We start from the raw sequence: 22,826 nt of genomic DNA on the forward strand, positions 1-22,826 counted from the left end.
GAAAATGTGCATCTCCAACATGTGTCCATTTATCTGCTTAATTTCCGTGACAATTGCTTCCATTTGCATATAAAAAACAGATTAGCTCTAGAGACAACTTGTTCACAAGTTTAATTCAGCTTGCTATATCCTACTGGGTTTTGTGAGTTTGGGGTTCTTTGTTTCCTTTTTAATTTTATTAAGTTCTAGTCATACAGTTACTAAGATAGAGCCATCCAGGTCTACTGAAAATACTTCTCTATAGTTAATGTTTAAAAAAAAAAATAAATCTGTTGGAAACATTACTGCAAACAAGGATACTACTTCAAATTTTCCTAACAGTCACAAGCAAAACTAGAACAGCCCAGCTAAATTGGCAGGTCTCAAATAAAAATCATTACAGCATGCACTTAGACAAAGTCTAGGCACGACTGCTCCTAGCAGAATTTCATGGGCACTGATGTCCCAATATTTTTCTGAATAAATGCAGTAGAAAGAATGCACTTTGAAGAAAATGAAAGTACTTTATAATTTATGCAAAATTCAGCAGGACACTTGTCCTCTAGTAGGTGAAAACTGAAGTTTCAAAAACATTTCATTTATTCATCCTTCATAATATTTACTCCAGAAAATTTACTTTCTAGTTTTCAAAGAGACACACTGCTACTTGGCCATAAGTAGCATTCACTTAGAAATTATCTTCTCTGAAATACAGTTAATTAATCTGTCATCAAATCATTCTTTTTTCAACTACACATTTCAGTTGGCTATAAAACAAAAAGGTTTGCGTTTTGTGATGATGCTTTGGGGAAAGGTAAGGGAAAGCAACCTATGTTATTCTTCCATATACACTGGACTTGCAAGTCAATTTGACACAAACTGAGTTTTTCTTCTTCTGTTCTTGCTGTTCATTCAGTCAAACATTCAGAGTTACATTTATTGGTACTGCTGTGCACAGAATGGCTTTTGGAGGAAGTCAACACAGCATTACACTTCACAATTTAAACTCGAGCTAGAAAAAAGCATTATGACCATAAACCACACAACTGAGACATTTCAGGGTTCAGCAAGTAGCAGGTGCCATCTGGCGGTAGAAATGAAAAAACTGCAGTTGAAACTACAGCAGCTCTCACAGCAAGAGCCAAAGTTAGTATTTGATTTCTCACCTTCATACACCAATTCCATCGACTACAGAACAGTAAGTGACTTAAATTCTTTCTGCAGTCACAATAAAGCCCTGTGATAACTCCATGACTTCCGAGTTCATGGGATAAAGAAAGTCTGATTGAACAGTTTACATTTGGAGTAGGGCATTACTGTTAGATAACATGATACTGTGTTCTTCACAAGAACTATGGGTTTGATAATTTTTGTACCAATAAATACTTGAGTACCTCAAGCAAGACACTACTTATAGGCCCTTCAATGCAGAAGTGTTCTACAGCTTACCAGAAATTAAGTAGTAAAGCAATTCCCTGCGAATTGTTTTGAGACACAGTGGTCTAGGCTATTAGTTACACAAGCAAAATAAGTAACAAAAATCCCAGAGCTATATTGAAGTTTTACGATGGCATCATACCTCTAAACAGAAGTCTCCAGGATAACTCCTTCAGTAAATAAAGGAAGGAACAGTTATTCTTCAAGTTAGCACTAGCAGAGTCTGGGGTAGTAATCTGGAAGTTACCTGCAGCAGAACAAGAGCATTCTGATGTCTTCCTGTAAACAGGCTTAAGTGAACCCTATAAAGGAGAGTCTCCAACAGCTGAAAGGACACAAGATTCGGATTTTCTTCTCTGCCTGTCACTTCCATTAGGAACTGTAGCATCCTCCCACATACGTAGTCTTTTCCATCAAAGGAATTCTCCAAATTCAAAAACTAAAGAGAAATAATTCATATTAATAAGGAATCATTATAATCGGAATACTACAGTAAAGCTTCTAGGTTAAAGTTTAAAATTGCATTAATCACAAACTTCAAATGAGGTTTTTCACCACCATACAAACTACATTTCTCGCCCTCATACCCAATCTTCACATGAAACCTCAAAAAACACTATTTAAATATTAAAGATCAAATAGTCAAAGTTAAATTTTGCAAGTTCAAGTAACAAAAAAATAAGCAATGTAACATCTTGATTTTAAATGACTTATTACTGGAGAAAAGTGATGATTTCTACAAATATCTAGCAAACAGAACTTTCACACTTGTCATACACACTGGTTTTCTACAGGAGAAAACACAGTTACATGAACATTTCATACATATTAAGTAAAAAAAAAATTTTACTTACTGTCCACCAAATTTGATAGGAGGAAGCATATTCCACTGCTGTTTCACACATTTCCTGTATCTCCTCCTTGGTTCCTCTTTTTGAGAAGAGCCGGAGGTAATGACACCAAACTTCAGGATTTTCTTTGTTGTTCTCAAGAGCTCGTGCCAAAACATTTAAAGTAGAATCCAAACACTCGGACGATGAACTGTAAAAATTGAAAAAGCACTCACATCAACTCCATTAGCATTACAACTTACAAAAATATCAAATGTGAAAAGTGATGCTTATAATTACAATGGAAGTGACAGTAGTTGTCTTTAACTTGCGCTGTCCTTTACTATATAAGTTTCAACGTTTGAGACGGTTTTCATCCTTTAAAGGTTATTATTTGCAATTATAGTGCGTGGAAAAGAAGTTCTCTAGGAAAGTACTGCCAATTCAAATAAGAGCTCAATTTAATTGAAAACAGTTAAGATTCATCTGTAAGCAAAATTCTCATGCTGCAATCATATAATGGCATTTACATTATACGGACTTAAAAACTGAAGTAGAAATTTCAAAAACTTAATAACTTAGAATATTTGTTATATATTTAATTTACTTCATACTGTCAAATATAAGCCTTTACTTCGGGTTTCTACACATGTCATGCGGGTTTTCACTGCTCCAAAGCCATTAAAAAAAGGGGATTTTACTTTGAGATAATTATCATTAAATTTTTCACAGAAAGGGTCATTGGGCAGTGGAACAGGCTGCCCAGGGAGGCGGTTGATTCACCTTCCCTGGAGGTGTTTAAGGCACGGGTGGACGAGGTGCTAAGGGGCATGGTTTAGTGTTTGATAGGAATGGTTGGACTCGATGATCTGGTGGGTCTCTTCCAACCTGGTTATTCTATTCTATTCTATCATGAGATGACACTAGTAAATACAAGACTAGCTCAAATAACTGACTATTACTGCAAACCACAGAGCTGAGATTTAATTCATAAACTTCTATAAAACCACAGAAAGCTAAGGTAACACTTACTCTGAAAGCATCTTTAGAAATTAGTTTGCATAAACATTCAGACACATAAAAGGAAAAATGCGTGTCCCAAAACAAAACTAGTAGTGTTAACCATATATAAGTCCCAAGCCTTTCCAACCCCTTCCACCACAACTATCACCTACTGAATAATTCAGAGTTTCTTCAGTACTGGGGCAGGGGGAAATGGGGGAGGTGGTGGTTTCAAGAAAAGGATGCATTCTCTTCCATTAAGTTTTCTATCGTCTTTACAAAGCGTGCTCTTCTCACCCTGCCACTTGCTGGTAATATTTCTTTGAGTATTTGGGGTTTTTGTTTCTATACCCCCCAGTGTTCAGGCAGCTACCGAAAGAGCTAAACTGATCTTTCGCTACATTTTCCATTACCCACAGTTTACGTAAGTCCTTTAAGAGAGCTGCTGCTCTCCTTTCCCTTTCCTTCCCTGCTGCAGCTGCTTAAACCAGTACTCCACTATTACAACAGAAGTCAATCCCTAGAATGAAACCATCATGACATAACTACCAAAGTTACCCAACTGCAAGTAAGAACATGGTACCCTGCCAAATAAATTTAAAAGGAACAGAAACTAGAGAAATCCAGAAGTTAAAAAAATAAGAAACAAAGAACTCAACCAGACCATTTCTACAGGGATAAAACCATATAGCAGAACTGTTCCTGTAAGAAAGTTTTCTAATGAAATCAATTTCAAACATTACTGCAACCATTCACTCTGTAGAGGAGAAACTGATTTAAGTTCACTGGTCCAGTACTTCAGCAGAAGTACAACATTCCACCATAAACTTGGGAATACATTACAGACTGCACAATTTTCAAACACAAACTATTATTTTTTCCACACTATTTTCCATCAACTACCTAAATATAAACTGTCAGTGTAACTTATTAATCACATACTACTACATACAGTAAGAAATATAATGTATTCTTCACCTACAATTAAGTAATAATTTGCATGGATTGTTGAAGAAAGCTCTCTATGATCAGAAGGGAATCTTGATCACAGCAGCATGGGCAAAGCACAATAACAAATCTAAAAACGTAACAGACTTACCCTTCATTTTGATTCAAGTATTTGTATGCCAGTTTAATCCAAAGCTGTACATCACAGGGGTTTTCTTGGACGCTTGCCTCCAAGTTAGCAATGTCATCAGTCTCACTTGTGAAATACCGGACATCATCTGGAGTCACCACAGCATCGAGAGCTGGAACTCTTTTTTTATGTTCTGTGGGATGGGCTGCAAATTAAAAAAAAAAATATTTCTTTTAAAAACAGAAGTAACCTCTCAGATCAGAACTCACACAAGGGGTGGTTTTTATGTAGTTCAAGTATATCCATTGACCAAAGTAAAATATGATTATTTCACCATGCTCTAAAACTTATAACCCGTTTTCTATAGACCACAGTTCTATTTCAAATGCAAAGGCAAGAAATAAATAGCAGTAAAAGGCTGCTTTGATCAACAAACAGCAATTAAGGAGTTTGTTAAGCAGCATTAGGAAGTAAGACACATCCAACAAAGAAAAATTTATCTCAATTCTGAGTCTCTAAAAATCCTTTTTACAGGATTTGCTAGCAAATCGTAGGCCTCCCACTTGCAATAGTCACATGCGGAACACTGAGTTACACTCTAGCAAGCTTCCAAGACTCAAACACCATTTAAGAGCAAATTTTTAATTCCTGGCCCCAACACCAAAGACTACCTCTGTTCAAATTTAACATGATCAAACTCATGAAGTTTTACTACTTATATTTCTGGGAGGAAAAATAAAAACTAAAAAGTTTAAGAAGTCCTACTGGTCTATGGGCAAAGCTAAAACATTCTAAGAAAATAGATCTTTATGTTCCTTTTAAGAACTTCCAATCATACATCATATCAGAAAGTTTTTATTTTTCTCTTAAATACAAAAAAATTCAGGTCCAACTTTACCAAGAAAATCATGCAAAATGAAGTTGACATGCAGGAAATAAGTCAAGAGAGCTAATTAAAAGCATTGGTTTTCTTAATAAACACTTTAAGAATCAGGTGTTGGGAAGGGAGTAGTAGGTGTTTTCCCCCAGTACTCTCTTCAGTGGATGCCATGATTACCGTATTTAATAGGTCCAATGAACTGCTCCTCTTCACTGCTGCTACTATCTAACAGAGGTTTTCTCCTGTATTTTGGTCTCCATTTCCTTTTATCTTTCCACGTTGTAAATGGAGGTGCTGTAAACAAGCAAAGTTGTAGAAAATCTTTTACTACTCTATTTTCAAGATTAAAACATCGTTGCTAATAAAGATTTTAAATAAAAACATGCTGTGAGTGCTACACAACTGTATAAGTTTCAACACTACTTTTTTAAATACATTATGCTCAAGTATGTAAGTCACTTTTCCAAATTGGACTCAAACTATTACTGCCTTAAAACAAACTCTGTTGTTTTTAATTTACCATAGGCAGAATTTATAATACTGAGGTAAACAAACTAAACCTCAAAAACGTATTCTTGGCTTACAAAATCATCCAGGCACTTCAATAATTAAAAAAAAAAATGTATTTAAGAAAACTCTTTTTATATCTACCAAGTTACTTACTGTGACTTCTACTCTCGTTGATGTTGCTGGCCAGAAGAACAGCCATCTGATCCACTGACATACGGTCTCTGTTTATACCAAAAAGTTTTTCAACATATTTCTCTGAAACAGGAATATTTGTATCTTAGGTAATCAACATACCTGAAAATGTGTTTAGTACATGTAGAACAATCTATGCTGAATTCACAAAATACTACTGTATCAAGAAGTACAGCAATTTAACACACTAGAGGGAAAAAAAAAACAAAACCAAAACAACCCACGAAAACCTGAGAGTGTCTTTTAAGCAACTGGCCTATCGGGCAACAACAGTGTTACAAAACACTGAGAGGGGACGGAAAGATTACATGCTTATTGCTCCCCAATACCCAGAATCCCAGCAATACTTTCTCTTTTTTTGAGCAATATGTTCCAGAGATCAATGATTTACTCTTTCTGTAAGGACATCAAGGTATTACCCACTACAAAGGATTGAATTGGACAACTGCAGAAACCTGTTCTTTCATACAGCTGTATCTTATACATTCCTTTACATCAAAGCCCTCGCACCCAGAGCTTTTAGTAAAAGCTATTTCCTTCACAAATTAATCTCTGTACACAAAAGCAAATGAAAGACTCTCAAAAACCTGTGGCAGTGCTAACTTCTTCATCAGTGCTTTTTTCTGAACAGCCAATTAGTTCCAAGTTGTAAGACAGAATATCCTGAAACAGCTGTTTACGGCTAAGAGTGCAATCTTTCATGTGCTGCCTAAAACAAAAAAAAAAAGTAATTAACATATTTGTAACAGCAAGAACTTAAACCAGACTTATAACTAGAAAGTTAGTTTTATTCAGTTTGTGCTAGTGATGCATAAAGAAAACGATAACCACAGAAAACACTACCACCCAATTTAAAAATTCATTTAAACACATCTAGTTTTCTAAAATTAAGCCCTCATAAGTAACTTAATCCTAGCCTTCATTTTTTCACCATAGCCTTACTCCTTCAAATAAATCTAACACACTCACTTCACACTAACACAGAAACACAGTATTTATAAATTTCCAGTTAAAACAAGGTAGTTGTAAGAATTAGATATCACATTGTATTTAAAAGATTCAAACTATGGTTTAATAGTAATAGCTAAAAACAGATCCAAAACTGTCTACCACTGAGAAGGGCAAAAAAAGAGCTCGTGTCTACTACCACTACAGTTTTCCAGCAAACCGAAGTTTCCAAATCAAGCTTATTCCTGACCAATTCATACCCCTTTGCTCTTGTACCAACTCTTAAATATGCTGTGCAACATAATTTAACATGCTATTTTTAATGTAACTTAACACTAGGCTTCAAAGAAAACAAAGTATTTTCCCAGAAAACTAGAACTCCCTTACTAAAACATAATTTTGTTATAATCACATAGTATTTGGTGTATGCTTTGAGTTAGCAGCATAACACATCTCTAGTGTGCTTAGCATGATGATCTCAAGTTACACTGAAGCTACAGAGCAGAGTCTCATATGAATTAAAAGGCAACCAAAAGGTGAAATACTCTAACAGTCCATACTGCTTTACTAAGTTTACACCTAAAAAGCCTCCTTTCTTCATGGCTTAGATGAAAGGTTTACTTTCCTGCCAACCAAGTATCAGCAATAGGGTATTAAAAGTAATTTTCTTTTCTAGAACTTGTGCATGGGATCATAAATCCACATCTTTTGAAGAGGTGAAACACATGCCTACTTTCATCTTCGAGTCAAGACATCCAGAAGAGAGATTTGGTTCAAATGAACAAAACTGTAAAGAACTCACCATTGACAGTCATCATCATTGCATGTGCCCGTTAAATCAAAACGGCAGAAACACTGTTTTGGCTCAATCATATTGCTATAAGTTATTGAACTGAGGTACAGTTTTTCCTTGGTTCGAAAATATGGACTAAACCTAAAACAAAAGAGAAGATTATCGCAACACAGATTACAAGGTGAAACAACAGTTCTACCAGCATAACATCTGGAAAAAAAAAAAAATCACTTGGCCTATATTAAAGCTCATTCTTTCCAAAACTCTTAAAAACTAACCAATGCACTGCTGACCTGTGAGTTAGTAGGAAGATGAACATAACGGGAGAGGAAGGGAAGAAAACAGCACCTCTTAATCTAAACACATTCTGCTCTAGTATTCTCTTCTCCCTTAGGTGCACAACTTCATCCACATAAAAACAGGAATTGCAGTAATCAACTGCAAACTACTGAAAACTACTGGATTTTAGTTTAGTTAGAAGAAAAACTACCCTCATGCTCTAGTCAGCACAAGATCACTGTCAAATGCAAGTATAAATATTAACCTGAAAAAAAAAAATCACATTAGATTTTAGGTTGCGTAAACAAACCAAAACCAGTATGAGCTGCACAGACTAATGCTTGTTTTAAATTTTTAGCTGAAGTTTAACTATGTCAGTTTCAGGATTTCTAGCTACTTAAGGAACAGAAGCCATAACCTACAAGAAGTTAAAAGGAATACTCCCTTAACGATGCATCCTCCAATTTTTGCTACTTAAGAAAACAGAAACAGAAAACCTGAAGCACACAGTAGGATTCAACTGCTTTAAAGTCTAGACTTTTGTTTTCTAAAAGTTAACGTGTGGGAACAAAACTCTCTCTAGTCAGAAGACAGAAGCATTCAATTACACTTACAGGTACCTACTTTAAGTCAAGATGAATCACTGTGCCTCTTTCCACCGAGCAGGAATCCAGAAACAGGTGACTGGCTCATTCTTGACTGAGACCATGTAAATTCTAGCCAATTTTAAAGACCACATAATTGAAATATGCTTTTGTTAATTTTTTACTGGATTTTGGATAGCTTCGTATAGGATATAAAAGTCTTGCTTTCAAATGCTTAACTATTATTTTTTGATTTAGTTATATCAAACTATAATCCAGTTACAGGGAACAGTATGCAATACTATGTAAAAGCAAGGGACTCCTGTGTACCAGAAAAAGTAACTTAAACCATTATGTTCCCTGAACTGGACAAAGCTGTTTCAGGATAGTCAAGTTTCTCATTGCAACTTGTCTTTCAGTACATGCCTGGATGTTTAGGAAGAGCAGTGAAGAATAATTGAACAGGAACATATATACATATATACACAGAAGTTAAACAGCTGCCACAGTCTTCGTACCTGTAGGATTTAAATACTAGAAGAGGACTATGATAAGGTCCAAATGGAAATGGTTTCACTTCAGTTTGCTTATTTTGTGATGTAGCAACATCCACATCCACTGAAATTTCCTAGGAAACAGATTAAACAGATAAACAGCAATTGCAATACCACCTATAAAAGACTATCTTCGCATTTAGTTTTAAAGCATTTACCTGACCACACAACATATCTTCCTTAGGTACTACAAAGGCAGTACTTTTCACCAGCAGCTCTTTCAAGCTGTCAGCTTTAGCATAAAGTTTTTTCAGTTCATCAACATTCAATCCAAGGAACAGCTCAGGCTCCTCTGACGCCTTTTTAGAAAGTTTGTTTACAGTTTCCTGTTTTGGAGCGTCTATATGTTTAAGATTTGGTTTAGTGAAAGAATTAGATTCTCTGAAAGATCTCCTTCGTTCTCGGTTTGCATTAGACAGAACTTCATCATCAAAGTAATTTTCTTCACTGTCCAAAGACAATTTATCCTGTGTAAGATCATGAAGTGACGGCTGAGGTAACGTAAATTCAGATTCCTCTTCTGCATGAGATGCAATATTTGCTTGTTCCTTGGTTTGAAGTGCGCGGGCCTCTTTCAACTTCTGAATCTTCAGAGCATATTCATACTCTAGTTGCTGTAGGCGTTTTTTCTCTAATGCAATCAATTCTGCTGAATGCTTTTTTGGACTTGATGCAGGAGAGTTGTCCAATTTCAACATTTTGCTTGGCTGAAAAGAAAAAAAAATCCCTTTATTTCATTTTCACATTTACTGATCTACTGACAGGAGGTAAATTAAACATGGTAAGGTATTTAATTCAGAGTTTATAAAAACAAATTAAACTCTTGCCAGAAAATTTCAACAAACAGCAGAAAAAACACAGAAGAGTGCCACAATTCAACTGGCACGTTAGCAGGTTTTTCAATAAAAATTACCCTACATCAAGTACAGGGCTTCAAGAGAAGTTCTGGCCACATTTAAGGTAAGCTATAAAACAAATATATACTGTGATGTTGGGGGGAAAAGGGGAAGGAAACAAAAAGAAAAATCTACAAAAATATTTTAGCCTTTTTTGAAACACAAACGAGAACAAACAACAAGATCAGATCCCCACTTCAGTGTCTCTGCTAGGTAATTTTAGCAAGACCACTTAAATCTACAGATAGTGAAGCATTTCCTTCCTTCCTTCACAGCATACAGCTCCTCGTTGTCTATAGATTAATGACAATCCCTGAGCACAGAAACACAGGCTTATAGAACAACTTTAATTAAATGCTTAACACTTTTCCCGTCATTCTCAAAAATACAGGAAACCAACAGGGAGTTTCATACAGTGCTTTGGAAATGTTTTTCTATTTTCCTGAAATTCCATTTGAACTAAATTTCCTAATCAGAACTGCTACTGCTTTTCAAGTAGAGCCTAATTTAAAAGCATACAGACTTACTCCAAGATGATCTTGCTCCAGCTTTCGTTTCCCAATTTCCTTACTTGCTACTGCTTTCGCCCGAGCAAGTTCTTCCCCATATTTTAATGCCAGAGCTTTTTTTACTGTAACTCGTTGCTGAACTCTATGAATCTGAAGAAAAACAGAAATACTACAGTAAGATGCAGATTTTCAGATACAACTACACAATAAAATATAATCAGAAAAGACATAGGAATGAATTAATGATCAACTCAAAGAAAGCCTACTGCTTCTAAAAATCAGGCTCCCATTTCAAGACCTCCAGCTCTAGGAGACAAACATTTCAAAATTAAAGTTACTTGTTCCTGAAGCTTCTTGAGAAACATCTTATTAGCATTCAAGATCTTCTCTGTTGCTTGTAGCTGTTCAGCCAGTTTGTTAATCTTATTTTCAGCAATTCGGACATTCTCTCTCTTCTTGGCCTCCTGTTGCAGCAAATGTTTCAAGACAGATTCATCCTTCAGCAACAGAAGTCTAAAACGAAAAAAGTCGGGTAACAATTTTTTCCAAAGGCAAGTTTCTCAGAGCTGTGAAATGGTACTTATTTAAGAATCCAGCTCTCTTTCACTTAAACAACATTCTAAGTTTCTCCAGATAGTCTTAACATCCACAAGACATTAAATACTGGTAGTACATACAGCAGATCTCAGTATCGCAAGCTCAGCATGTCAGTATAAAGCAGATGAAAACATTCTAGTCATAAGGACAACGAAGGTAAGCAAGTATTGTTATCTTTAAAACTGTTTTCAACATTAAGACATCCTAAACACGCCTGTTCTTGCTTTCTGTGAAGTAACAACACAATTGTTCCTTAGGACACACATTAGCAGATTACAAGCTGTAGTATTACGACAATGACAGGAGTAATTAAACATAAAGCCACGCATTAAAGGAAGCAAGAAAAAAGAACTCAGATGTGCGCGAATAAAGGCAGGATGGAAGAACGTCCTTCAATTTATGTCTGACCATTTCTTCACAAGACCACACGGAAATAATCAAGGGGCAACTGAAGCAGACAAGAAGGATGCAAAGCACTTGCATTTTCCACAGTAACTTGGATGAAGGGCAAGAAACATGGAAAAGGCATACAGGAAAAGCTTCCAACAGCACACCTATTCTGCATAAACATTCATTTATATAGATTTGGCATATCTCATTGAACCATGCTACACTCCAAGTATACTGAGTAATGAAAAAGCACGCTTCACATATCAGAATTTGGTGGCACAAGATGTTGTAGTCACTGAACGTAAACATAGTTGAGAACAGTTACCAGGGCAAATCATACTTAAAAGTTACCACCAAACACTATTCTGGCAGTACAACACTTGTCTACATCTGAATCATTTAAAACAACAGAAAATCAATTGTTTTCTGTACCTGAAACGCCATATATTCAAAATGTTATTTACAATTTTCATTCTGCTAGGCAAACAAGGTGGGACTTGAAATAGTGAAATAAGTACCTGTTTTTCTTAAGCTTTGCTTCCGCTTCTGTAACCTGTTTTGTCACTACTGCTATTCTTCCAATTCCATCAACTTCACAGTCAGAATTTGCAGGGGACGAACTGTTCCTCAGTGGATCAGATTTAATTAAGCGTTGCTTTTCACGACTAAAACAGATGTAGAAAGCAAAGATGTTCAGTAGCTTCAACACTCATTTTGTTGTGTACTCCCAATAGCTTTAAAATCTTAAACGTAGCATGACAAAATTTGAAGTTAAAAGAAAGAATTTTCCACAGCCACCATCAACTACTGTTAAGTCAGTTCAAATTCAAGGATTTTCTTTAGACTCCTACATTAATGAACTAGAGTAGTAAAGGACTACAAGGAATATATACTTAGCTTTAACTATTTATCCTGGTTTTAGTTTACTGTCCTGATTTCAGCTAGGGCAGAGTTAACTTCCTTCGCAGTAGATGGTATGAGAATAGTGTTGACAGCACACTGACTTTTCAGCCTCCCATGCTCTGCCAGCGAACAGGTGCACAAGAAGCTGGGCAGAGCAAAGCCAGGCAGCTGACCCAAGCTGGCCAAAGGGATATTCCATGCCATATGACATCATGCTCAGTATATGTAACTTTAGGGGATGCTGGACTAGGTAACTGTGCCTCAGAAACTAGCTGGGCACAGGTCAGCAGGTAGCAAGCAGTTGTGCTGTCATCACTTTTTGTATATACTATTATTATCATCCTCCTTTTCCGTCTATTAAGCTGGTTTTACCTTGGCCCGCAAGTTTAACCTTTTCTTCCCCTGCTTCTCTCCCCATCCCACCTGGGGGCAGCAGGGAGAGCAAGCAAACAGCTGTGCAGTGTTTAGCTGCCTGCTGGGTTAAACAAAAACACAGTTAAAGCTCAGTTGTACCTGGCAATCTCTTCTTTTAAAAGTCTGTACTCTATCTTCTTATCTTCTGGTAGAGCCTCTGGAGTTCTCATTGGATCATTTTCTTTTTCTGATTTTGGAGGGGCTTTGACTTTTGAGGCCTGAAAAAATGAGGTTCAAGTCAAAACTAGTCACACTAGATAAAATAAAGCTATTAGCTATTTTTAAGAGACAGTTCAGTACTTTAAAGCTGGCCAAGGCCAATAAGATCACAGAAGCCAATTTTTCTTGCTAGTAATTAAATATGTACTGAACTTCAACTGAAAAAATGCAACCAAAATATATTGCAAGTTCTAGCTTCAGGATGCCATCTTAACCAAAGTATCATTTTAATTAGGTTGTGCAATCCAAATTACAATTTTGTGGTCCAGACAGGAGTAAACACACGCAACTCTGGCCCATTTCTGATGTAATCCAGTACTTCTCGACCGAAATCTAAAATTGAAATTCCATTACAAAGCAAAATCGTTACAAAATAAACCTATGAAACACTGATGTTTACCTCAACGTTTCTCCTTGCTTCTTTTATCATAGATTCTAGTCCTCCAAACACGCTGTTAGTTGAGTTTGATGGTTCTCCATCAGACTCACTATCATCTGAATCATTTAAAGTAACCACAACAGACTTGTGTTTTGGAAGCTGTGGGGAGAATGAAAAAAAAAATTTACAGAAAGAAGAAGTTGAGACAGATATAACTAAGCACATATTTAGAATTAGAGAAAAAGGGAATTAACTCCTTTTGTTAGCATGGTACACCAATTCCACATAGTAAGATAAAAGTACATCTCCGTTACAAGACAGAGATAACGTATCCATTCTTGAACTGTAACATGAAAGGTAGTCAAGCTGTTTGCAAGTCTCTGCAGCATATTTACATCTCCTTAATCATAAAACACAAATTTCAAACCTCCAACCCCTATACTTCATGAGTTATTTCAACTCTAATGAAAATTATCACTTACCATTTGCAAGCAATTTTTTAAGTAACTGAGAGGTAACAGCCAACCAAGTTTGCGTTTAGAAATGCTGCAGCAGACATACCAGAACCCCCTCATCTGTGTCACACAGTTGTGATGCCTCTCGTCCCACAGTGATACTTAGCTGATCTTACAGTGAGCTGCTCAAGTAGCTACACTGGCAGAACACCAACAGTACATAAAGAACATGCGAAACAAGGTTAATCACTTTTTCCCCAACATGACTAACAAACAGCTAACTGAAGATCAAATGACTGCCAATCCCTGCACAAAGAAAGATGCAGAAACAAGCAGACAATTTAGACTGACCTTAAATGCTCTGGAGTTACAGCCTGAAAAGAAGCAACTTAGTTCACATTTCTAAGACTGCTTCTTCCAACTTCCTAGTAGAGGTTTGGACAATCAGTTCTACATTTAAACTTTACCTCAGGACAGGCCCCCTTCAAAGCTCTAAGCATCTTTCAAAGCAAACACTCCCCCCTATTTTTGTAAAGTTAAAAATACCCCACTTCTTTTTTATATATTCTCATTCTGAACAGCTCTTAGAATAAGGATTGTATCTACTACTTCTGAATGCACAACAGCTGCATCATTTTTGCACCACCATAGTACAGGTAGGTGAAATTCCAGTTTATACTGGTGCAAGAAAACAGAACCCAGCACCATTCCTCTTCTCACAAGTACTCTCCAGCTGTAGATCTATGGAAGCCTAAATTAATCAGGTGAGGAACCCCACCCTTCTCATCCTCTGATGCCAAATACACCTGTTCCTTATCATTGGCTCTTAGTATTAAAACAACAAAGCTGCCAAGGTTTTTTTTGGCATAGTTGTGTAGGGTAAACTGTCTCTAACAGCCTTCCTCATTTTTTGTCTAGGGGAAAAGCTGATAGTGGGGACAGCTGAAGTAAACTTTCCTCCAGGTGTTTTTTCCCAGCGGTTAGTTTTTGATGCGGTTCAGCTAAATGCTTAAGAATCAGTAAAATAACACCAGGCAACTACCATCACACTGCCTTCAGTAACATTAGCTTCTACTACAGAGGAACTACAGCCTCTGCTGTAACATATGGTCTCTCCACCGTGTTCTAAAGACACACTTTCACTCTGTGGCGAACAGATGCCCAAGTGTCCACGAGAACTTTGAAAAAGGGTTACAAGTTCACTTTTTTTAGTCTCTAGTAAGAAATACTAAATACTACAGAAGCATAAAGTAAACTCCTAAGTCTTTATTCAATTTATTCAATATAAATTATTTCCAAAAGCTTAAACTAATAAGAGTAATTACTATTGCTACCACATCAAATCGTTTTCAGAAGACAGAAATACCTTGTTAGTAGTATCCTGTGAACACTATTTGGCCATAAGTTCTTTAAAACACACCTATTTTATATATAAATATTCTATATCCAAAGATATTTTAAAAATAAGGTTAACACATGCAAAATGCTTTGCTCCTACAATAATTTTTTTTAAAAAAAAGAGACTAGCCAAGCTAGCTAATTCAAATACACAGTATTAACCTGCCAACAACAGCTACTAAGTTTCAGCTGCAGGTTTTTTAACATTTACATAATGCCTTTCAACAGCACAGCTGATGAGACATTTCTTATGATGTTACTAAAACGAGCCAATAGCTTCTTCCCAGTAGCATATGTTCTCTCTCATTCATGCAACACCAGTTACTCAAGTCTCACCCATGATCCATTTAGGGCAATAGAGTATGTGCCGATTTAGGTGTTTTTATAAAACAGGTTTAGTACCTGAACATGAATAAGAACACTTTAAAGTGTAAGTAAGCATGAAATGATTGTAAAGGATACAAGCACACCTGAACTGAACAACTACTGTCATTATAGCTACAATTTAAAGTAGATTGTGAAGATGGGTATAGACAGAAAAACACATACACTTTAAGCTTAACAGCATGATTTTCTTACAGAAAGAAAAGCAAGGCCTTAGAATGACCAAACAAGGGAACATTCAGGCCCCTTCTATCTTAAGCTTTTTTTTTTCCCATTATGGAACCAGGTGACTAAGTGGTCATACAATCTCTATTTGTGAGCAAGAAAACTGCTGGCCAAATACAGCTAGATTTGATAGTGATACAGCAGTCTCGATACTATTTTTCTCCAAATTTAGTTAAAAAAAACAGTTTATTAGAGAGTCCATCCACTGACAGAAAGGCAAAAGGTATGGACTAAATCATACTATACTACTCCTTAGAGAATCTGCATTGGAAAGAGCTCCAATAAGCCAAGCTGGGTAAGATGTGCTGTTAAAATAACTGCAAACTATCCACTATGGAAGGGTCACACAATACACTTCACAGGCTTCCAGTGTCGCATAACACAGGAAAATATATTTTTTTATAACATCTCCAATAATCCAAGGAGAATGCAGACATGCTAGCTACACTAACCTCCCATGACCATTCAAAGGTCAAGTTATAAAATATTGCTTGAGCCAATGTAACTAAGTCTGCTGCTACCTGAAGAGAAAACTCCCTCCTCCATCTTTCACCCCCACTTGCAGACATGTCATCTGCCACCACTCCTGTGCTAGCTCCAATGCTCACACACTGTTCACTGAAAAAACTTCAACTTCCCCTAGAAGGTGTTTCACCCCCTCACCCCAAGTAACAACCTTCTAACCAGTTTAGCACGTTAAGCAAATTAAGCAATGGGACTGATGCTCCAGACCCCAATTTAAAAGAATGAGGATACCATTTGGCCACAAGCAAGGCAACAAACAGTAATTTGATTGGTCAGCTACCACTGAACAGCACCCTTTAGTCTGTGCTAATCTGGAAAAGAAGTTAATTGAACTATATTTACAGCCTCCTAGTTCAGTTGAGTGCTGGCACATTTTGATGGTCTTAACATTTAAATTCTTCAGTGCCAAACTCTTTCTAGAAGAGCAAATGGATTATCAGTTACTAATAATTCAAATGTTTAATTGAAGCTCCACCATTCTGGACTGTATCACTAGAAAACCTTAAGTCTATTTGCTGTTCACTTGAACCAAGGACAACTTCAACTCAAGTCTTATTAATAGAAAGCACCAGTATTTCCTTACTGTAATCACTGCTCGTGGAAGCCTCGGTGCTCTAACAAACTTTGTGTTTTGGACCCGTGGCTGGGACACAGTATTAATACTGACAGCAGACAGATTGCTTCTTGGCACAGACTGCACATTATCTGGAACAGGAGGGGAAGGTGGACCACTGTTACTTGAGGTTTCCTAGCAAAATGAAACAAAAACAGTCACCAAAAATACAACTACACACAGCTATTTTAAAAGGCACAAGCATAAACTAGATTGTTGCATACATGTCTTTGAATTTAGAACCATGATTTAGCCAGATTACCCAAATATGTAAGACAAATCTTGTAATTCTGCAGTAATATCGGAAAGGCACACAAGAATACACTACTTAACACGCAGGTCAGCTGCATAAGATCTGACCTTTTCATGAAATCAAAACCAAACTGAATTTTCAAACCATAAACTTTGTTTCTTACTCCAAAATAAACCAAAAAAACCCAAAAAACAGTTAAACTCTAGCTCCTTTTGCTAGAAGGACAAAATAGTGTCTTGGTTTCTAACTGCCAGCTGATAAACATTTTATTTTCAGAAAAAGACATCCACATTCCCTTGAGCACATAAAATTTTCAGTACCTTAAAGTTTTGTAATTCCAATTTACAACTCAAAAGGGTGTTCCAGGGTGCTTTTTTTTTTGGTTTCTTTTGGGCAGTAGAGGGTGATGGAAATTCAGAGAATTTTTTTTAAGTCACCAGAAAAAGCAGCATAAAAAGAGACTGTAATTCTTAATCAGCCAGTCAAATTTAAGTTTTGGTGTAGATTGCCATCTAGAGGTTTACATTCAAAAACCAATGGAGTACCTCAGATCTGAAAGCTCGTTTGTTGGCTAAAGACTTGAGTAATTCTTCTCTTAAGAGCATCTCCTCCTCTTCTTCCTCATCTGCAAACGGAGGTTTTGGTGGCTGTTCAGGTTCTTCAGGGGGAAGAGGTGGAAGAGGTGGAGTCGGCTCAAGAGAAACACAAGACATAGCCTCCACATAAAGTTGGTTCAAAGATGGTACAGGCTGAGATAGAACACGAAACAGGGTTTGAAACTTGAAAATTACTACCTACAACTTTACAATTAATAAGCAGAGGTTGAGCTCTAAATTACTTCATGGTCTAATTCAAACTGTATTTAGTTAGATCACTGTCAAAGCCTGCTGCTAAACAGTTAATACAATAATTACTAAGAGAAGATAACAGAAACAACAAGGTTACATTTGGATAATAAATTAGTACAGGCATACAAGCTAAACATAAATGAGAATTCAGAACGAGAGATAGTCTAGTCACAGAAATATGGCTGACTAGATAGATTCACAATGCTCAAAAAATAGTCCTTAAAACAGTTTTATGGATTTGTAATTTTGTTAGCTGAGACAGTTTCCCTTATTCAAAAATTCAGAAGCTGTCATGGCAGGGAATGGCAACTTGCTGCTGCTTTACTAAGAAGGACAAGAACCCTTCAGTGACCAAAGTGGTGGAGAAAAATGCACTAATTCAATTTCCATGCAAACTCCTAAGTGAGAAGACATGACAGCATTTAGTCAGAACACACAAAGTTTGAAAGAAAGACCGGGATGAGCTATATTCCTGTTTCACAGAATCACACAGAACAACCAGGTTGGAAGAGACCCACCGGATCATCGAGTCCAACCGTTCCCATCAAACACTAAACCATATCCCTCAGCACCTCATCCACCCGTGCCTTAAACACCTCCAGGGAAGGTGACTCAACCACCTCCCTGGGCAGCCTGTTCCAGTGCCCAATGACCCTTTCTGTAAAGAATTTTTTCCTAACGTCTAGCCTAAACCTCCCCTGGCGGAGCTTGAGGCCATTCCCTCTTGTCCTGTCCCCTGTCACTTGGGAGAAGAGGCCAGCACCCTCCTCTCCACAACGTCCTTTCAGGTAGTTGTAGAGAGCAATGAGGTCTCCCCTCAGCCTCCTCTTCTCCAGGCTAAACAACCCCAGCTCTCTCAGCCGCTCCTCATAAGGCCTGTTCTCCAGCCCTTTCACCAGCTTTGTTGCTCTTCTCTGGACTCTCTCCAGAGCCTCCTTTTGTCTCCTGTCTCACCAACCCACCCCTCCCAGGCAGCAAGTCAGAGAATAAGCATATCCACATACACAACCTAGAGAGAAGAGGCAAAGTTGGCTCACATTAACAATTCCAATTCATTATTTTTTTCCTTAGGTACTTAGATATTTTTTTTCCATTTAAGAAACAGCATAGCTTTAACAATGAAGAGATAATTTTAGTTCAATAGGGAGAACTTCCAGTAAACAGAAACTGGATAAGCCAAAAAACAGCTGAAATACACTTTGTAAAAAAAAGCAACCACAAGTCTATCAGATAGTTCAAGATGCTTCAAGGGAATCACCAAGTAGATAATTGTATCAAAACCAGAATCTAAATTTATCCTAGCTTAACCATTAGGAATAAGATACAAACTAAGAATTATAAAAAATTTCAAAAATACACTCCAATCAAGGTTACTTACTGGAATTGGAGGTGGAAGTGGCAAGGCAATTGGTGGTACTGGAGGTGGAAAATATCCTATTGGACACTCAAAGAAAGGAGGCTGCACTGGAGAAGAAGCTGTAATTAGAAGAACTGAGCATAAGAAACATGGCAGGTAAGTACTAAACACCAGCTCATGCTTAGATTTCAACTGATTTAATGCTGCAGAAGGAAGGGATGATACTTCTTTGCATCAATGTGAAACATAACACCAGACACAGAACACTACATTTATTTTTCAAATATACGTAAATAAAAAGAGCAATTATCCATGCAAAATAGAAAAATACTTTACATATGAAATGCAAGTACAGCCAAACAGTAATACTAGGGTAGTGGTTCAAAATGATTCAGCCCTCGTATTTAATTTGCAAAAATCTAGCTTCTTAAACTAGGTGTCTCAAACACAGTCTCTCAACTACTGGCTACCAAAAATACAAGTTAGGACAAAAGCATATCAAATGCACAGCTACTACTGAATTCTGAAATCTAAAACTAGAGCTCGAGACACTTCATCAAGCTGCATTTATGCAGCTTACATGTCAAAAACAGCTAGTGCAGTATTTCAGCAAACCAATGTATAATGAAGCCTGACAAGAAAGGAGAAAAATGAAACAAACAAACAAAAAAAGTGGTATGCTTAACGAAGTTTTCTCAACACTCCACATGTGGAGATGGAACAATAAAACCTGAATACCTTAACATGCAACTCAAACTCAGAGTCATTAAATCATTTAGGCTGGAAGAGACCTCTGGAAAGCATATGCCCCAGCACAGGTGCTCAAAGCAGGGCTGCCCCCGAAGTCCAGTTACTAAGGTCCTCGTCCATTCAAGTTCCAAGTATACTTGACGATGGCGACTGCATGTTTCTAGTTAACGTGTCCTACTGTTTTCCCATCCTCTGTGCAAGTTTTCCATTTTATCTAATCAGATTTTATTTTGCTACAATTTAAGTGCTGTCCCCTGCCCTTCCATTGCACACTTCACAGAAAGAGTTTGGCTCCGTCTTCTCTGTAACCGCCCACTAGGGTAGCTGAAGACAGCAGCAAAAGCCTTTCTTGGGCATCTCAACTAGAACTCAGCTCACCTAGCCTCTTGCCATAAATCAAATCCTCTAGTCCTTAACTAACTTTATGAAAAACAAACCTGAAACAGTTTCCCTTATTCAAGAAGTCTTCTGTTAGGCTCCTTCTAGTACATCACAATCTTTCATCTACCATGAAACCAGAAAACTGATGAAGTCTCATCAGTGTTTAGCAGCCACCTCCAACCAGCCACCCACTACAGCCACAGAGCTACAACCCTTTATCAGCCGTAGCCACACTGCTGACTCACATTTCACTTTATGTCCACTGGGACCCCCAGCCCTCTTTTTTTTTTTGTGCAAAGCTGCTGTTTATCCAGTCAACACCCTGAGGTCATTAACTTTTTACACAGCTGCTTGGAAAGGTAAAGGAATAAATTCTACAGTACTGCAATGAGAACCACATAACTCTGAAGACGTTCAAAATACTACCACAGCAGAGACGTAGAAGAAAGAGTGAGCATTAACACAAGACAATTAGCTCACAAAAATGTTGATTCTATAATTGCCACATCTCAAAAGACAGACTTTCCTTCTAAAATAATAGCTAATTCCCTACTTTTTAACTATGTTTAACAATCCCCATATAAAAAAACTGTAATGTCATCTTACCTGGAGAGTTAGTTTCACTATCTGTATCCATAGCAACTTCGTCATAATTATCATACTGATATATGCCTCCTGCACTATCTGTTGGCTGCTTATCCAAAGACCATCTCAAGTCTGTATCTGAAGACTAAACAAACAAGGAAAAGCATCCTTTATTTAGGTGGTCTTACGTTATTCTTTTAGAACACACCAATTAAAAGTAAATTTTAGAAACAAGCCTGGATAATTGTCTCTGAATTGCTTTATGAATACAATTTAATTAGCCTGTACAAGAAGAGCAAAGTAAAGATCACTTCAGTCAAATCTGTTGCAGACAGTGACTTGACAAATTAACAGTTTTAAAACTCTATCTCTTCGGCAGAGGAGAGTGGGGGAAGATGTCATGATACATAGAAGCAATTTTTAAGTACCTATTAGGTCATTTCATATATATCTATATGTATATATCTATATATAGACATATCTCAAATTACTGCAGTTATATATTTCTGTAACACTGAAAGACAGTTAAATGCTTTAGTATTTCTGTTCATCTGTAATAGCAATTATCAAGAGTGCTCCAATACCCCTGTTAGAAACAACAGAAAATTGCACAATGGTCATCCTCACTATGACAAAAGTTGTGTGTTTACATGAAATATGTTCCGACTGCTCCAAGACTAATGTCTCAGGTGAAGGATCCTTTTATTGTTCCAGAAGGAGCCACATGCCACACTGAAATATACCCACAGACTGTCAACTAATAGATCATATGGTTCAACAAATGCCTGACACTATAGGGATGCCAATAAACATTCACTTGAACACAAAATATGCAGAACAGGTACCTATGACTTCTTAAGACTCATCAATTTCTACCTTTCACAGCCATTCAGTGGAAATTCTGGTAACTTTCAGAATTTTTGCTGTTTACAGCTAAGTATTTCTAGCCTCAATTTTCCTCTCATTTTTTAAATGGGACTCTTCCGTAAGAGAATCTCAAATAGTGAGTCCAAGTTCTCTTAGTTGCAGTTTCAATTCTTGTCACGGCATCAGTAGCTCCAAGCACTTGAAGCACCTTGCTGCAGCAGCTGTACTGCTTCCATGATGAAATCATTAACACTGAAGAAACATTGTACCATTTTTCTGTAATGTACTGTTGTGTTTGAGACAGAAAATTAGTGAATCAAGTGCCCTTTGCTAATCTCAAGATGAGAGAATGAAGACAGTCTACAAGCATAGCATGATGACCACGGCAGTTTACTTTGTTCCTTCATAAATTTGACACAATTCTATCATCCTGTAACGAGGCTGAAGTGATTAATTATCTTTTGTGTCTGCACATATTTTGTACTTTGACAAATTAAAAAATGCTGCAAAGAAACCAAGCCTCAGATGACAGGTAGAAAGAATCAGGCCACTGGAGTTGTACAGACAAAAACTTGGAAAATGTCGGGACAAAACTGCAATTCAAGAAAAGAAAGCCAAGAAAGCCTAGTTGATTGGACTGCTCTTTGATCACAGTGTTCAAAACATCATAAGGAGGAAAAGGCTTTACCACTGACTGGCAAATGTACAACGTGTACAAAATTGATGTTACAAAAAACAAAGGAAAATCCTAGCTAGCATGGGAGTAAAACACTAAATACTGGAATACTTAGACCTTTTTTCCTTTCTTTTTT

At 37.0% G+C, this 22,826-nt stretch overlaps 1 protein-coding gene across 1 annotated transcript in view; it reads right to left on the minus strand.

The window, feature by feature from the left end:
- Window positions 1-22,826, minus strand: part of ZFC3H1 (zinc finger C3H1-type containing) — a 44,319-nt gene that overhangs the window by 11,978 nt on the left and 9,515 nt on the right. The window contains exons 6-23 of the mRNA XM_069857475.1: window positions 21,169-21,292; window positions 19,453-19,550; window positions 17,772-17,975; window positions 16,944-17,108; window positions 13,395-13,532; window positions 12,875-12,993; window positions 11,977-12,123; window positions 10,810-10,984; window positions 10,490-10,621; window positions 9,225-9,773; window positions 9,031-9,140; window positions 7,659-7,790; window positions 6,496-6,617; window positions 5,870-5,971; window positions 5,384-5,500; window positions 4,348-4,531; window positions 2,271-2,457; window positions 1,664-1,855 (exon numbers count right to left, since the gene is read on the minus strand). Of these exons, the coding sequence (XP_069713576.1) occupies window positions 1,664-1,855; window positions 2,271-2,457; window positions 4,348-4,531; window positions 5,384-5,500; window positions 5,870-5,971; window positions 6,496-6,617; window positions 7,659-7,790; window positions 9,031-9,140; window positions 9,225-9,773; window positions 10,490-10,621; window positions 10,810-10,984; window positions 11,977-12,123; window positions 12,875-12,993; window positions 13,395-13,532; window positions 16,944-17,108; window positions 17,772-17,975; window positions 19,453-19,550; window positions 21,169-21,292 (2,997 nt within the window). The remainder of the gene's footprint in view (window positions 1-1,663; window positions 1,856-2,270; window positions 2,458-4,347; window positions 4,532-5,383; window positions 5,501-5,869; window positions 5,972-6,495; window positions 6,618-7,658; window positions 7,791-9,030; window positions 9,141-9,224; window positions 9,774-10,489; window positions 10,622-10,809; window positions 10,985-11,976; window positions 12,124-12,874; window positions 12,994-13,394; window positions 13,533-16,943; window positions 17,109-17,771; window positions 17,976-19,452; window positions 19,551-21,168; window positions 21,293-22,826) is intronic.

Source organism: Phaenicophaeus curvirostris, chromosome 1 (genome assembly GCF_032191515.1).
Source record: "Phaenicophaeus curvirostris isolate KB17595 chromosome 1, BPBGC_Pcur_1.0, whole genome shotgun sequence".
NCBI lineage: Eukaryota > Metazoa > Chordata > Aves > Cuculiformes > Cuculidae > Phaenicophaeus > Phaenicophaeus curvirostris.